The following is a 17,411-nucleotide window of genomic DNA, read 5'->3' as shown; positions in this document are numbered from 1 at the left end:
TTCCTGGGGTGGGGGAGCCTCCCCCGAGCTGTCAAAAGGAAGAGGGAAGGGAGGAAGGCTGCTGGCAAAGCAACGCAGCTCTCTCCCTCCCCCTGCCCAGGAAGCAGCCCACCATGGGTGGCTCGCTCTGCCCCACTGAGTGTCTCACCCCCGGGACACTCGCCCCATCCCCACGGCCCTGCCCCCGGGTGCACAACATGTGCGTCGTTCCAGGTGCCGAAGCAGGTAGCTCTGCCTCTGCCCCCACTCCTGGGTTCATTCGCATATGGGAATTTATTCAAAATAAAATGGGCCCTGTAGTTGAAAGACACTGCAAGCCCTGCTGGATCAAAACTGGCAGAAGTGGCTGTTGTCCCCACCAGCCTCCACCTTCACACTCCCACCGACTTTAATCAGTCAATGGCTGCATTAGGTTTACTGGCATTGTCACAAAGAGACAAGTGCTAATAGGGCATGCCTGGCTCTGGTCCACAGGCTGGAGAAGGAGCTAAGCATGGAAAAAGGACACAAAACACCAGCAATGCACAAGCACAATTTGGGCCATGAAACACGGGAGATTCCCAATGCTGCAACAAACGGCAAAGGGATGGTCCACCAGCAACAGCATCTAACGGGCTCTGCATTTAGCCTAAGCCAGGCCTGCACAGTGTGGGACTAGGGACAGAGAAGAAATCCATTTTAAATGGATTTAAACATGGAATTTGGCAGTTCAAAACCACCCCTTGCATCGAGTGCCTGCTTTTGTGCATGTCTCCCATGCCTTGTTTTCTTAAGAGCCTGACTATGCATATAAACACATACAATAAGAGTCAAGTTCCAGACTGTAATATATTCCTGCAGCATAATGTCACAAGTATATTCATATATACTGATATCAAGCAGGTGCCTTCACTGTACTCTTTTCAGGGCCTGCTGAAAACATTCTTCTTTAGTCAAGCTTAGAAGGTTTAGGTAATTTAACTCTGTTTCGTATTGTAACTTCTAAATCATGACTTTTTCCACGATTTTATTATTTTATCTTTTTGTAAACTGCTTTGAGGGTGTGTTTTTTTTTTAAAAAAACAACCAATCAAGTAGTGTATACATTTTATGATAAACAAACAAGCACATACAACCCATTAGGTACATTTTGTATGTATTTACTTCTCTGTTGGTTAATTTAGGAAACCTGCATATTTGTATAATATGTGATTAGCCTTAGATTTTTCAGCTTCTCATGGAGATTTAGGGATGGACAAATATGCCACTTCACCCCATGTTTGTAAATTTCTGTATGCATTACTTGGTTGGAGAACTGCATTTCAGAAGCGTGAATCTTGAAGGATGGCTGTACTTTGGCTTGCATTTTGTTTTGGAATTAGATACATTCACCTTTAAATGTGAACTGAATCAAACTTCTCCATCACCCCTATGGCGGTTAAGGAGCGAGACAGGAATTAGGACAGCTGATGTGGGTAAGGTAGACAGCAAGAGCCTGCCTGTGGCCCATGAAGCTGAACACAGCCCACCAGCTGTGCATTAAGGCCTTTCAGGGGCTTTGCAGCTCCCCTGTTTTGAACCTGTTGTTGTTGTTGTTTAGTCATTTAGTTGTGTCCGACTCTTTGTGACCTCATGGACCAGAGCACGCCAGGCACTTCTGTCTTCCACTGCCTCCTGCAGTTTGGTCAAACTCATGCTGGTAGCTTCGAGAACACTGTCCAACCACCTCGTCCTCTTTCATCCCTTCTCCTTGTGCCCTCCATCTTTCCCAACATCAGGGTCTTTTCCAGGGAGTATTCTCTTCTCATGAGGTGCCAAAGTATTGGAGCCTCAACTTCATGATCTGTCCTTCCAGTGAGCACTCAGGGCTGATTTCCTTCAGAATGGAGTTTTTGAACCTAGCATGGCCCAAAGATTTAGAAGCAGAGTGGCAGATGGGACACCTGAAGGATGAGGGGGGGGGAATATTTGCACACACATTTGTTCCCCTCTAGTAGCTCTTGTTGATCTTATGGTATTTTAAATATACTTTAATTTCTCTCTCAGAAACTTCAAATTGTAAACAAAGTCTAAACACTAGAAAGAAAGAAAGAAAGAAAGAAAGAAAGAAAGAAAGAAAGAAAGAAAGAAAGAAAGAAAGACTATCCTCCTGTGCCCCACTACAATCACATCTAGTATCTTTGGAATGGAAACCTAACTAGGCCAGTGTGCCAGAGGTTCCCTACCACTGACTCATAGGGTAGGGTGGCTGGGGAAACCCCACCAGATGGGCAGGGTATAAATTATTATTATTATTATTATTATTATTATTATTATTATTATTATTATTATTTACACATGCTAAACAGTGAGAAATTTACAAGATATTTTTCATTCCCAAAAGAACATTGTTGATTACCAAGGATTTTTTAAAAATCTAAACAATTGGGAAACTTTACAATCTGATAGTCTGCAGTGCTGAAAATTGATACATTTCAACTTACTTTGCAATAGTTTTGTTTGCTTGTTTTGCAACTCAGGCTGGCAATAGTTGCTCAATCACAATACAATTCTCTCTTTTGAAAACAAAGCAACTCCTAATTGCCTGTCTCCTGCCACAGTCCAGAAGCAGCAACTCCCCCGGCCATTTCATTAACAAGGGTTTCATCCAGCAAGGCCCAGACGTGCTAGCAGCTCCTCTGGCATACACGTGCCCCTCCTTGTACTACTCATGCCTGCAACATGCTTTCTGAGCTCCTCGATGTCTCTAGTACATCAAGAGGAAACGCTGCAGGGTGGTGATCTATTATGCACGAGGTCCCTTGCTCAGCAATGGATGGGCTGCCTGGGGGCTGAGAGGGAGGCTGCAGCCACCTTTGATCTCCCTGGGCTGAAATTCACATGTCAGTTCTGGAGGGTTTGCACTTTAGAAAGGATAGGTGTGGAGGGGAGAATGGATGAAGATATGCTGCTCCCCAGATTGTATCACAGCAAATGGAACCAGAGCCTGACAGAATTGTTTCCCCCCAGAGAGTCAATTATGGCATGAAAGAACAATTGTTGTTTTAGATGGGCACATTCTTTTCTTCCCTATCCCACTGGTTAAAGAGATGCTACAGGTTTTGGAGTGCCCTGAAACCTGCAAAACCCACGTCACCAGGGATAACAGCTGGACACAAGAAATGAGAGTGTACACCATAACACTTTTGTGTATAAAGTTCTGACTAGTACAAACATTTTTGCAAGCAAACTCCTCTAAATCAATCAACTTCTCTATGTTATTTTCACTGTCATATGGATCCACACAAATTTTCCCCTAACATATGCATTGGTGTGCATTCTGTGAAGTGCATCGCAACATTTGGAGAAGTGTGAAATTAGACAGTTTCTCGGTAAAATGCAAAGTGAAATTTCTCCCCCATCACTAGTGGTGGCTGCTCTGCCCACCACAGCTTTGGGTCCAAAGGGACCAGGCAGGCTGGAGCAGCTCCTCTGAGATTACAGTAGAGCCAGTGTGGTGTAGTGGTTAAGAGCGGTAGTCTCGTAATCTGGTGAACCGGGTTCGATTCCCCACTCCTCCACATGCAGCTGCTGGGTGACCTTGGGCCAGTCACACTTCTCTGAAGTCTCTCAGCCCCACTCACCTCACAGAGTGTTTGTTGTGGGGGAGGAAGGGAAAGGAGAATGTTAGCCGCTTTGAGACTCCTTCGGGCAGTGATAAAGCGGGATATCAAATCCAAACTCTCTCTACAGTGGTGGAGTGGAGCAGGGGCCACAAGGGTGAGATGACTTTAGTTGGCACTATGGGATGGGTGGGCAGTGAGAATGGTACAGTCCTCACCCCTTACATTTTAAGGGAGCTCGCTGAGAGCATCTTATCGTGGACTCCTCTCCTCCCCTGTAAAACTGCTCCCCCCCACCTGCAACTGATGCCCATGTTCTTTCAAGCCAACAAGAAACAGACATTCTCAGGCACTGAATTCTGTGCCCAAGCACTGCTTCTGTCTCTCTTAAATAAGAAACATTTTCCAGCACACAGTACTTCTTTACTCAGCTATGTAGCATTGCCCCCTTTTCTTCCTGGGTGTGCTGGCTGCAGATAACCAAATACTGCAATTTCCTTCATGCAGACAGACAAGCACTAGGGCAGGCTCTCTCACTCAGTATGACTCATCTCCCAAACAGCTGCTGCCTCCTTCCTTCCCTCTCAGTGACAATGATGTAGCTAGAGAGAGTTGGGAGTGATGGGAGGGGGGAGAAGTGACTGGGAAAGCTCCTCAAACTCTTTTGAGGTGGAACATATAAAGAGTTCTGGGTGGGGTGGGAGCTTCTCTAGGCCAGAGTTCTGTTCCCAGCTGCATTCAGCTTGCCTCTGGGAATCTGTGCCTTAAGGCACAGATAGTCTCTATACACCTTCAAATATCAGGTTCCAAAGGCAAACGAAAGGAAGACACACAATCAGAAGCATAACCTTGAGAGAGAAGGGCGGGGGAGGCACACATTATGTGAAAAGCTGTAGAGAGGATCCCCTCAATATGAATTTAGAAGTCAAAATTAAATAGATATTCTTTATGAGCTCAACTGTGTTTAAATATTTAAAAACAAGGTATAAAATACTCCATCTGCTGGGTTAATATTTAACATTATATTATTTCATGCACCCCGACTAGGTTGATAAAGTACTTTTTAGGTGCTTACATGATACTATTAATATTATTTAGCACCCAATCTTGCCCAACTTTAAACTTTTAAATCCCACTGATCTCAGTGGGAATACTTAACCTCATCTTTAAATTAAAGCTTGTCTGAAAGTTCTCCAACGGGACAGTTCAGCCTAATGTTGGTAGCTTGTGGGGGCACTGAAACCAGTGCCACCTTTGCACACCTGTTGTCGCCACTTCTGCTATTTCACAGTGGCGGCATCAAATGGCAGCAGTGCCTACTATTTCCCCATATAACCCTTATCAAGATGTTACATCATGATACAGAATTGCTTGGTAGACACCCTCACAGCCTTTATTTTGTCCTCAAAGGCCACTGAGCTGCTGCTCCTGTCACTTTTGCAGTCAGCAAATGGTGCCAAGAAAGTGGTGGAAGAGCCCATTGGCTTAAACCTCCCCACTGATATCAAAGAGAGGTTCACAATTGCTTAACTTTAAGATACATCATTTCCCTAGTGTTCCATTCAAATCTCCATCTTAATCAAGCTGTAAAATCAAGATATCACGCATTTCGAAAAGGTGGCCTTTTTATTCAGATTTTGAATATCTGGCCCAAATTTTGAAAGTTTGCCTTTAGCTTTATAGAGAAGATGTGTTTTAAAAAGTGGAAGGTGGACAGATAGAAATCAATGTTAGAAGCAGCATGGAGCCACGCTCTCAAAGGCTGAAACAAAGTGGCATGACCTGCAGATGTCTTGCAAAGGAGTAACTTTTTTCACCTTACTGAGCATCTGGGACTGCCCCACCAGGATCAACACGTTGGAAGCCAAAATGGAGACACAGAAGTTCAGGAGAATGATGGAGCGTTCCGACTTGATAAACCTGCAAGAAAGAAGGTGATGGGGATGAGCAGCTTTGAGAGATACTTGGAGCACAGGGGCCAAATTGCACTCAACATTGGGGGGGCTGACGTCATGCGCATGACATCACGTATGCAATTACAATAAAAGGGGGTAAAAGTAGTATTCACTATAGAACATAATTCAAAACGACTTCCTGAAGTAATGGATGGGTCTTCCTGGATTCAGCAGTACCTTCTCTATGCCTTCCCCACTCCCTTTAGGATGCTGATTTTACCAAGGGTCCCCCCCTCCTGATTCTATGACCACACTGTTTTGTTGTAGGCTTTTAAATGGTGCCCTAGTCCAGTTTTTCCCAATTAGCTAAGTACTGCAGACCCCCTGTTTTTCAAAAGCCAAGCCATAGACCTGCTACTTTTGAAAATTGTGGTAGTTTTTGTTATGTGATTGGTGCCACACACCTCCCAGGTGGGTTACATGGACCATCAATTGGGAACTATTGCGCTAGTCTCATGGGATGGGCTCAAAGAAAATCACCTCCCGTGGAGTTAGCAAAATGCTTAAAGGATACCTCCCAAACTGCCATTTACCTGGCAATAATTGCTGCCTCCCCACTTATCTTCACAATCACTAATGTGGAACTGATTGGCAAATCCATACATTTGCATGTATCAAAAGAGGGGGGGAGAAAAATGCCACCCTTTTTGCTAATCTGTGGCTTAAATATTTTATTTTCAAGCACATTCACACCAAAAGGTCACTTTTTCAAATGGGAGGCTGTATTCTTTTTTTACTATATCCTCTTTTATATATGTTGCTGAATTTAGGAGCTTTGAAAAAAATATTGGGGAGGGGTTAATAAAGTAATTATCTTGACGATAGAATGTTGCTTTCAAATGAAGCAATAAAATGTCTCTTGCTTTAAAACAACCCTCTAAATCAAATTTTAAAAGGAGAAAGCAAAAGGAGCATCTAAAGTCACGCTTATCAATGCCCCAAATTTCTAATGTGTGTAAGATTTTATTTCAGCTCAAATTCAGAATGGCATTCCCACCTCCCACCTGCCCCCACTCACCCGCCCCCATCACTCCATTCAGAGGACTCTGTCACATCTCTACCAGGATTTTGAGCTAGCCAGAGCTAGCTCAAAGAGCAGTTCTCGAGTCTACTTCTAGCCATGAATAGCTGAGCCAACCTACCTCCAAAAGGCAGCGTAGATCACCAGGAGGGTCAACAAAGCCATACAAGAAACAGCACAACCAATCATAAGTGGGACAGAGGGGGAGCTGCCAGATTCCATGGCCTGCAAGAGTAGAAGCAGAAAACGGAGAGAGTGAGAGTGAGAGAGTCCCCACCCCTCACACAAGGTGAGTTTACTCTATGGACTTAACCATTTGTTATATGAGGCTGGTTGTCCCACAGTGCCAGGCAAATGTTACCCACTCTTTCGAATGCAATTCCCTGTCACTTTCTTTATTGCAAAAAGTCTAATCTTTGAAGAAAGTGAGTTTGTGGCACAAGGGCTCCAGCTCAACTCTAATTGCCTAAATCTGAATTTGCCACTTTGTGATTGAACCACACCTGAAAATAGCAACAATCTGGAAGCACCGTAAAATGTTTTTCTTTCAATATGCAGTTCCTCCACTAAGGAGCTGCTTCCCAGGAGAAGTTCAGCATGTAAGGAAGTCTGAGCTGGTTGCTGAAGCTCTGACCTCATGGCTCTCACAAGCTACTCTTGAGTTCCTGTACCAATAATTTAGGAAGTTTCACCACTGTAACTAAACCAAGTTTTACAGCCTGTGCAAGTTTTTTTTTTAAAAAAAATAAATGCTGTATGGAAAAGCACATGAATATGACCTTAAGAGAGTTTGTAAGCAAATCATTTTTAGCTTACCAAATGTGTGGTCTTTTTCTAGGCTGGCGAAAAGTAAAGATTTGGAACCCACAAAGGCATATTTAAAAAATCTAACTGCCTACATTTCCATGCTTAATTTTGCTTCATATTTTGTGATTTTGAATCTCTGTTGGGGTTCTCTCACCAAAGAATACTAGCTCCAAACTTAGATCTTGGCACCCAGGAATTCTTCTTTATATCTATATTTATTTATTTTTCTTGAACCAACAAGCACAACGTCATCTAACCACCCCACAAGCAAGTAAAAATGAATGCTCAATAAATAACTGCTGTTGTCTAAGCCCCTGGAAACAAATCAGTATGACTGCTCAGCAGAAAGGTCACCTGGAAATGACCAGAGGTATAACAGGTATCTGTAATACCAATTTAACACCCTCCTCCCTCTTAGAAAGCAAAGAGTGGTTTGCCAACTGACTGGCAGGGGTAAAACTGGCTAGATTAAAGATCTGGCTCCAAGATTCTTCTCACCACATTTGTTAATAACTTGGGATCGAAGTTTCATGCAGAAAGCATTATGTACATGCACATACACACAAATGTGGTAATTGTAGCTTAGTGATGGCACTGGGAATTCCTGTTCCACAAACTACAACTCTTATGGCCTTCCTATACGAATCTGGTTGGCCCCTTTGAGAGCAAGTTGCTGCATTAAATGGGTCTTTGGCCTGACCTGACAGCAATGCTGTTCCTATGTTCTTCCAGTTTCCAGGGTTGGGTTGGGTTTTTTGGGAGGAGTAGCACCAGAGAAGAATTCTTACAAAACCAGTTTGCACCTGGTCTTTGGTCCCTGTTGAGATGAGGGAGAAATGGGACAGCTTGAGGGACCCTTTGGCAGGCATGTGGCTAAAGCCTGCTCCCTTCTCCGAAGTACAGCCCCTTCTCTGACAAGCAAGAAGGTCTGCATCTCTGAATAACCCAATCTCTCCCTGCCACCTTCTTCTGTTTTGCTTCCTGTGGCACATGGCTTGAGGTCTCGGGTGAGGGAGGGAAAGGGGAGAGAATCCATTGCCGCTTCTCTGCATTCCTTAAGGGTGGCTCTCCATCTCCTTGCCAATAGGGCATGCTTCCGGAATACCAATGACCCCGCCTGGGTAGGGGAGCATGAAAGAGGCCTGTGACCAAGGGATGCAAGCAAAGCTCCTCTCTCTCCCCTGCCTTCAGCATCGTCGCCAGCGTGGCAGAGGAGGATTCCCAAGCACGCCCCCAAGATGGTTGCCCATTTGCTTCTGGCACGGGCTCTCTATTCCTCCTCCCCATCGCTAAGCATATTAATGCTTTGAAGGCTCGCTAATAACTCTTATAAATTTCAACCACTCTAGCAACGGGCGCGCGTGGGGGGTGAGAAACGCTGCAGAGAATAGATCCACATTATCTACTTAAAGGCGTCTGGAAGTGGGAAGAGTTCAGAGAGAAAGTAGGAGGGTGGAAACAATGGGAAGGGTGAAGGGGGCTGCTGAAGAGGAGAGCGGAGGAGGTAGGCACAGAGAGGAGACAAAGGGAGCAGATGTTGGGGAGTGGGGGAGGTGAGGAGTGGGAGAGAACAGTCACTGCCATAGGAAAGAGTTGGCGATTCAAGTCTTTCTAAACAGAAAACCTACGCCCTTGAAGTGTTTTGCAAATGTGTGTGGGAAGCTGACTCTCACCGCTCACTATTCAGGGAAAAGGTCACCTGCACTTTGCACATGTGCTGAAGCACTTTTTCAAATGTCCTCCTTCTCGGTGGTGGCAGGCATCCTGATGATGGTATGCTCTCCCCCCCCCCCGAAGTAGAAGCCTTGGCATTTTGGTGCCATGTTAAATCATATCTGTTTGCCTGGACATTTGCTGCAGTTGTTTCTTTTATACTGCAAAAGAATTTAATTCTTATTCTTTTCCCTGCTTTTATTTGCTGGATTATTTGTGTTGTATTAAAAACTATGGCAACCTGCCCTGGGATCGATCAACTGATGAACAGTGGGTTAAAAATGCCTGTGATATGGAATGAATTTATTTTAGGTATTTATAATCCACCCTTCACTCAGAAGTCCCAGGATGGCAAACAATAACATTAGCATCACAATTACCAGTAATTACTTGATTATCACTGTTTTTTATATTTTCAAATATGAACCAACCAATTAAATAAATCTGAAGCCTGCATAATAGCACCAAACAGAGCTTTGTTTAAATGTCTGCCACCTCCTGCCCATTCCCTCTCAAGACTTTGACTGGACACAGACTCTTGCGTTTTCCCCATCAGCCAAACCACTTTTGTCTCATAGCACTTGTCTGATTAGCCCTTGGTCCAGTCTTTGCCAACCTGGTCCCTTCCTTTGTTTTACGCTACAAATTCCATCAGTGGGTTGTGGTCCAAAACATAGGAAAGGCATCAGATTGGCAAAGGGTGATTTAGCCTGATGAAGAGTTCTGGAGAACTTGAAACCTTGTCACATTTTGTTAAACCTTGTTAAACCTTGTCACATTTTGATTGAGCTATAAAGGAAATCCTCTATTATGGACGCTGTGATTTTTCTTATGGGTCCAGATGGCTACCTTTACTCCTCACCAACTTAAATATTATTTTGCATCTCCTTAGATCAATGAGAAGAGGGATACAAGACTCTGAGTGGGGTACAACAGCAGTGAGAAGGGCTGGCAGTAAAGCTGGGGAGGGGAGCTTGTTGATATACATTTGCAAATTACCACCCCACCCTCCCCAACTACAGCTTGAGGCTTAGCTATCTCTGTTCTTTCGCATACTGAACGTGGTTATGTGTGTGCAGATGTGTGTGTGTGTATCACTGTCCCTTAGTGCAAGCCCATCGCTGGCAGGGGCCTAATGGTTGCCATGGAAATAATATAGGTTTAGATCAGGCTGCAAATAGTTATTGTACGGCCAGCATGAAACAGCCTTCCAAAATTCTCCACCCTATTTATGGATGGCACAAATAGTGTGGGTGTGATTTTACCAAATATTTTTGGTTGAGGGGACAAAATTATTATTATCGATTATTATTTATTGGACTTATTAGTCACCAATTGACGAGGTGGAAGAAAGAAAAATCAGAAAATGGTCTTCTGTGAAATTTCACTTCTGTTAACATAGAGCAAAACTGTATTGTTAGCTCACACTGATGACCAGAGGAAGAGATGGCTATGAGAGAATGACCGGTACTCGTAAAGTCCAGCTTGTTGCCTTTCTTCAATAATATTTGGTTTGTTTTCTGAGAAATTTCAGCCTACGTCTGGGTTTAGGCCTAGCTGGGAGGCTGTGTCTTCCCCTCAGGCATGAGCCACAGGCCTTGCTTTCACAGTCTGCCCCGTGAAAGCAAGGCATTCCCTTCCTCTCCACTCTGTTTCTTCTAACTTTGGCTCGAACATGCCCTTAAAACATTTTCAAAAGGTAGGGGTGGTGACATCACAGAGGTGACTGCTTATTTGCAAAAGGAAAAGAAAATTAAGCGGTGTCAAAATAAGACATTTGTGAAGTTTCTGGGTATGTATGCACAAGCACATGAAAGAAAAGGCACTCAGGGAGAATTTAGGGATGCTTCAGGGATATGATCTTGGTCAGTTCTGATAAAATCTGTTATGTTCCATATCTCTAGACTAGAGTGTGGATGAGAACTTGGTTATCCACTGGTTTTTGAACATCCCAAATGTCCCAATACAGCTCAGGGGTTTTTTTAAAAAAAGTATCAAAAACTTATTTTTAAATGTGTACTTTTGAGGGATGATGTTTAAAAATGCATTCTTTGAGAGGAATTGTGTTTAACACAGACTATTTGAGACAGACTGATCCATCTATCTCTCTAGGAGAAATGAGTACATCTACTATTTTAACAATAATGGTAACGCTAACAGCAACCACACACAATAACACTACTAATAAAAACTTGGTATTTCTATCAACACTTTGATGTGTGAAAAATGTTCCACATAATAATACCTCAATAATCCTTTCAACAACATTTTAAGGCAACTCATTGTAAGACATAATAAACAACATTGCATTATTCTCAAATTGCAAGATTGAGGTTGTGAGATTGAGGTATTGTGTATAGCTACCTCATGAATTCACAGTGGCAAAGATTTGAACCAGGGAACATTTGAACCAGGGAACTTTCCACACTTTTAAACCTTACCTCAGTAATCCTTACGGCAACACTTTAAGGCAGGTCAGAATTCTTATCCCCCAAATTGCAGATTGGAAACTGAGGCTGACAGCTACCTGGTGAATTTACAGTGGGCGGAGGTAAGATTCGAACCAGGAGACATTCCAGCTCACATAGCCCACACTATCAGACTTTGCAAAGAGCTCTCAGGGACAAAGGTAAAGAGACAGCGAGGTGGTAGACAAGAACATGCACAGGGAATCTGGGTAAGTGTTCAACAAAGTTGTGGGTGTGCACATGCAACTAAGCCTAACCACCCTGCAGGGATGCAACCTTTTGGTCCAGATCAATAGTAGGCTTGTTGAAAATTTCTCATCCCTTAACAACAGTAGACCTCCATAAAGCACACAGTACCTCTTGCAAACTCACAACTTCTTCCCTTAGCACACATGCAAAGCTGAATGATGAGCTTGTGTCCTGTGGGCCAGAGTTGCCATTACTCTTGCCTGGCTCCTTACTCTGCCACCTTTAATTTGGCTATCAGGCCCTCCTGCCTCAGGGTTGGGCCACCTCCGTTGGTGGGAGGCAGGAATGTGGCGCTGGCCGAGAGCCCAGCCTGCTCTCCCTCATTCTGTCAAAACTTACCAGGTCTTTGGGCAGTTGGGCGATCACAGCAAAGGTGGAGAGCTGGCTGCAATGGCACTTGGTGTGAGCCGAGAGAGTTTCCACCGTCTGGCAGCTTTCGGTCTCCCAGTTCCCAGCGCCAACCTCCCTGATTGATGGAATGCGAAGGAGAAAGGAGAGAGAAGGAGAGATTTCAAATGATCAAACACTCACACAGCCCACATCCCTTCAGCGCATTGCCTGCATTAACCCTTTGCATGGCACGGCCCTAGTGATGCACTGGGTGAAGCAGGCTCTCTCGCTGTGTGTGTGTGTGTGTGTGTGCAAGTCAGGCACCAAGGTTCTGTCTGAGCGGCTTGCTTTATCTCCTGACCCAGTTGTTGGGGTGAAACATCTCCACTCCCTCCCCATCCTCCGGCAGAGATCTCAGCCCAGTGCCCCCCCCCCCCGCCAATCCGCTCCCGGCATAGCCCTATGTTGCTACAGACTCATTTCCCTGGTGGGGAAGATTGGGGGACGGGGTTGTTTGTTGCTATTGCAGTAAGCATTGATTTAATTTGAAGGTTGATGCCGACAGGGATTTGGGAGAGGGAGAGACTGAGATGGGCATGGATTCTGGATGAAGGGACGTGTGTGTGTGTGTCAGGCAGGGGTTCTCCATGGTTTAGAGACAGTTTTCTGGCCTGCTCAGCAAACAGCCAAGGGTTGATACAGGCTGCTCTGGTGGTTTCATGTTTGCATGATAATACAGCACAAAGATGGAAACCTCAAGCAAATTGAGGAATGGAGGGAGAAGCAGGAAGCAAATGTACAAAAGAAGGGGAAAAGGAGGGTATTAGAAGAGAATGAATTTCTGTATTTGAAACTCCCTGATGAAGGATCTCATGTCTGAAATGCACTGGACATTAAACTTTGTCTGCCAACCCTTTGTGTGAGCATGATAGGGGAGGGGCAAGGATACCATCCAAGAATTGAGAGGGGCCACAAAAGCTTTTGATAACTAAATGGATACAGCTGATCATGACTGGACCCTGTCTCAAACCCAACAATTAGCAGTAAATTCCTCAGTCTGCATCATGAGACAGTAGTGAAGATAGTCATGTATAGCTTTTTTTTAAAAAAAGGTATGTTTATGTGCTAGAGGTCCCCCCCCAAAAAAAAACAGTGCAATTTTTTTTAATGAAACAGACACTTGATCTATCACACAAAAGCCTCCAGTGTGCAGAGCTGATGCTTCAGCCACACATCTGGATGTGTCCTTAATCCCATCCATATTGCAGTATTTATCTGGGCTGTGTCTACGGACACTAATTGTTGCCTGTGACTAAAAGTGGATCAGGGCAATTATGGGCTGATGGTGGGCTGAAAGGGAGGGGGAAGGAGGGAGGGAGGGGTGCAAACAGACTGGGGCAAAACCTCCCCTCCCCCATGAAGGGTCATTGACTTCCAGCAGAGGTGGTCAACCTGTGGCCTGTGTGTCCCCTGACGCCTCCTGAAGGTGCCCCATTCTTCCATCACAGTACAGGTTCTTCCTTTCTGTTACATTCACCCTCATTTTCTCCTGGTATGTAAAAGTGCCCCACTGCCCCACAGCTCTCTATGTAGTTGTAAAACAACTGGAAGGGGAAGTATTCAAGCACCTAGCTGTTTCAGAGCAAACTGGTAGGCTCTACAGATATGTGTGCATGTAGCACACTAAAATCAGAACGGAATGATTTTCAGTTGCTTTCCTCTTCACTTCCTTCCTGACTCTTTCATGGAAGTGCTTCCTCTGAGCAAGAATTTGGGGGGGGGGGTGCAAGGATGCTCAGGGAATGGTGTACCTGCCTCTGACAATTATATCCACTATTTGCTCACACCTGGGAGACAGGATGTTGGTTGGACAGGATGCTCGAGGACAAACCCTCCTGCACACCCAGAATTCTCAGACACTGTAATATGCAGGCTCTTCATGAACCATCCAGGCCACCATAGCCTCAGCCTCTTCCTCCTCCCTCTGGAGTTTCAGCTCTGCTTTGCCCTGCGCATGCTTTGTCTCCCACCTCTCCCTTGTGTGCACAAGCAACGCTCGAGACTGAAGCCCAGGAGCAAAGAGCAGGCCCACAGCACCCTGAAAGCCCAGAGCAGGCCTAGAGGGGCACATAGACTATGTGGGGTAAGGCTGCAGGCCACATCTGGTTTGGGACTTTCCCCAGCCCTTGGCATTATTAGGTGCCCAAAAATAGCCTCTCAAAAATGACTGACATTTAGTTTGGTACACCATCGGCTCAAATCTCTCTGACATTGTCATCTCCTATTCATGTTTCCATTTCAAGCTTCACATATTGCAGCAGCCTTTGCCAAGGTAGTGCCCCCCAGATGATTTAAGATGCAACCCCCATCAGCTCCAGTCAGTGCACCTGCCTAAAAAAAGGATAGTCTCTGTGGCCCTGATGTCACTCCAGCTGACTGGGGCAGCAAACTGTCTTGGGACAAGCATTGGGGAGGGTGATGGCTCAGTAATGAAGTGCATGTATTGTATGAATGGAAGCCCTGCCATGTTCAGCACTCAACACCTCTAGCCAAAAAGGGCTCTCAGGTAATAAGGCTGAGAATAGCCTCCTTCTACCGGAGGCCTTGGAGAACTGCTGCCAGCCAGAGCAGATAGTATAAAGCTATGGACATGGGAAGTGGCATCATTCCAGAACAGGCTATTTCTCCAGTATTGCCTATTATGGCTGGAAGTAGCTCTCCAGGATCCTAGGCAGAGAAGACTCTTTCACATCACCTCCTACCTCTTCCTTCCAACTGGAGATGCCAGTGGTTGAATCTGGCATGCAATGCATGTGCTCTTTGGCAAACAATGCATGTGCTCTACCACTAAGCTACATTCTCTCTCCCAAACTAGAAGCAGCAGTGGTATGAATCAGTATAATAGAACTTAACGTGTTCAGTGGAAAACAGAGGCATTGACTCCTTTCATTCACAGTGCCAAGACTTTGATCTTGTTTACCTACTCCACACCTGTTGGGGAAGCAGTGGATATTGCTGGCTGAGTAGATTGTAAATTCTATGGAGGTTTCAGCATCCTCAATAACCACAGACTGCTGAGGCTGGGACCTCCAATTTCTTTATTCGGCTAAAAGGAAAGCATTCTTTCTCTGAGCTGGAAGAAGCACTGCAGCAGAAATGCAATTTCGTTTACTTGTAAACTGCACTGAAAGGATTTGCATCCTGAGAGGGAGGATGTAATTAATTGTAATAAATAAATACATGGCTATGATGTACGGCAGAGATAGTGGCAACTGCTCTTTCTGATCTCAGATGTGCAGATACATCAGAAGAGCTTCTGCTTCACCAGCACATTTAGCATCTGCTGGCACAGAAAACTCCCCTCTCTGGTCACACATTTCTAAATGGTTAAGAAGAACTGAGAAGCCATTTTTTAAGGGTCAGGCACAGTAGGAAGATGCTCTATCTATGCTGTATCCATACATAAGCCTAAAGGATAAGACGGGAGATATTCTGGATGGGCCGGAAAATGGAGCCAGGTCAAGAGCAGAAGAAGGGGTTAAAAATCAGACACAAAGGGTTTTGTAGGATTGCCAAACTTTAGAACTTCAGTTTGTGTTAAGATGAAGGCAGGAGATAAATCACAGAATGTAGCTGCACATGGTTTCAAGCTGTGGGACTCCTTGGACTTTACTAGGGTTTCTCAATGAGAAGATCAGCCATGTTGGCCAAGCTCCTTCAAAAAACAGCTTGCAGGTATGCAAAAGAATTATTGGTACTTTCTGGGCCATACTGTTCTAGTCCATGTGAATAAACTATAAGACCCAACAGGCCCACCACATAAATCAAGGGTGGACCCTGGAGTATATGTGCCTATACTCTACATTTAACCAGGTATGGAGGGGTTGCTTGGCAGTCAAGTCAATATGTTTAGGCAGAATGACTCACAACCCTGAAAGTAAAACAAGGAGCTGCTACTTTCAAGATTCTGTTAGGTACAACTGGTGCACTGTGTAGAATCTAGAAAGGATGCACCCCATAAGAACATAGGAAGAATTCTGCTCTCACAGTGGTGAACCACATGCCTTATGTGGGAAGCCCACATAAGTGTGAGTGCAGTAGTGCTCTTCCCACTTCAAATTCTCAACAACTGGTATTCAGAGGCACATTGCCTCTGACACTGGAGGCAGGACATAGCCATCATGGGCTGTAGCCCACACCCAGAAGGCTTGTCATCTGTATTAGAGTAGGAAAAATGAGTACGGGAAAAGAAGTGAGGGGTTTGCAACCAGTAGCAGCAGGGAGGCAGTAGGGAGTAGGAGAAGATGATGTTGCAACACTTGCACCCATCACTCAGCCAAAATGTTCAGCCAGCTGCTACTCAGGATGAGTGAGAAGCTTAGAGGATCAGGAGGCAGGAGTGGCACTCAAGAGATGTGGTTCTGCTACGATGTTAGCATCCATCTGTCTTGGGAGACAATGGAGGGGTTCTCCTGGGGGCGGGGATTGAGGTCAAACTGCTGGATGGTTGCAGCGCCTGCTGTGGCTGTAGAGACCAATGTGGGAGAGACATGCTTTGTTGCAGCTGGGGCAGATGAAGGAGTCCAGTTCTGCTGCTGCAGATGCAGCACGGCGTTTCTTCTCTCCGTACTCCTGCCAGTGGTAATTCCTCCTCTAGTCACTGCTGTGGATACACAACTTGTCTGCCTGTTTCTGCAGTCACCTGTGAGGGATTACCACATGGCAGGATTGGTGTTGCCAGCCTCCATGTCACCTTTGCAGACACTTTTATAATGCAGAGTTGGAGGAGACAAAGAGCTGCTGAATGCCAACTGCTGAGAGGTTACAGTGGGAGTGGGCTATTGCATTCGAACCCTGCTTGGAGGCTTTCAGAAGCAGCTGATTGGCCATAGTTAAAAGTAGGGTGCTGGACTAGATAGACCAGGGGTCAGCAAGGTTTATCTTTCCTGGGCCGGATCGTTCCCACGGAGATCCCTCCGTGGGCCAGATCACGTGCACGCATGAGCGTACACGCCCACGATTTCCGGCATCTGCGCAGACACGATTTCCAGCGCTGCGGAAGTGAGTCCCCACACCGTGTTGTGTCGGTTTAGTGCAGCATGCGAGCGGGCAACTTGGTTCGGGGGCAGCTTGTGGGCCAGTCAAATGACCTCCGTGGGCTGCTTCCAGCCCATGGGCTTTAGGTTGCTGACCGCTGAGATAGACCTTTTGTCTAATCAGGCAGGCAACCCTAGAGATGTCCTGGCACACCCTTTGTATCTTTAAGGGCCCTTCAAGCTCCATAATT

The 17,411-nt window shown here is 45.4% G+C and overlaps 1 protein-coding gene across 10 annotated transcripts in view; it reads right to left on the bottom strand.

The window, feature by feature from the left end:
* ADGRB2 (adhesion G protein-coupled receptor B2) overlaps positions 1-17,411 on the bottom strand; it is a 160,342-nt gene that overhangs the window by 29,601 nt on the left and 113,330 nt on the right. For all 10 annotated transcript variants that reach the window (XM_083511561.1, XM_083511562.1, XM_083511559.1 and 7 more), the window contains 3 exons: positions 12,134-12,260; positions 6,679-6,782; positions 5,399-5,501 (listed from right to left, as the gene is read on the bottom strand). In XM_083511561.1, coding sequence (XP_083367687.1) covers positions 5,399-5,501; positions 6,679-6,782; positions 12,134-12,260 — 334 coding nt within the window. The remainder of the gene's footprint in view (positions 1-5,398; positions 5,502-6,678; positions 6,783-12,133; positions 12,261-17,411) is intronic.

This window comes from Podarcis liolepis (genome assembly GCF_965112155.1).
Source record: "Podarcis liolepis genome assembly, chromosome: 7".
Taxonomy (NCBI): domain Eukaryota; kingdom Metazoa; phylum Chordata; class Lepidosauria; order Squamata; family Lacertidae; genus Podarcis; species Podarcis liolepis.
Note: the sequence above shows the minus strand (reverse complement) of the source record. Positions and strands in the feature narration are given on the sequence as shown.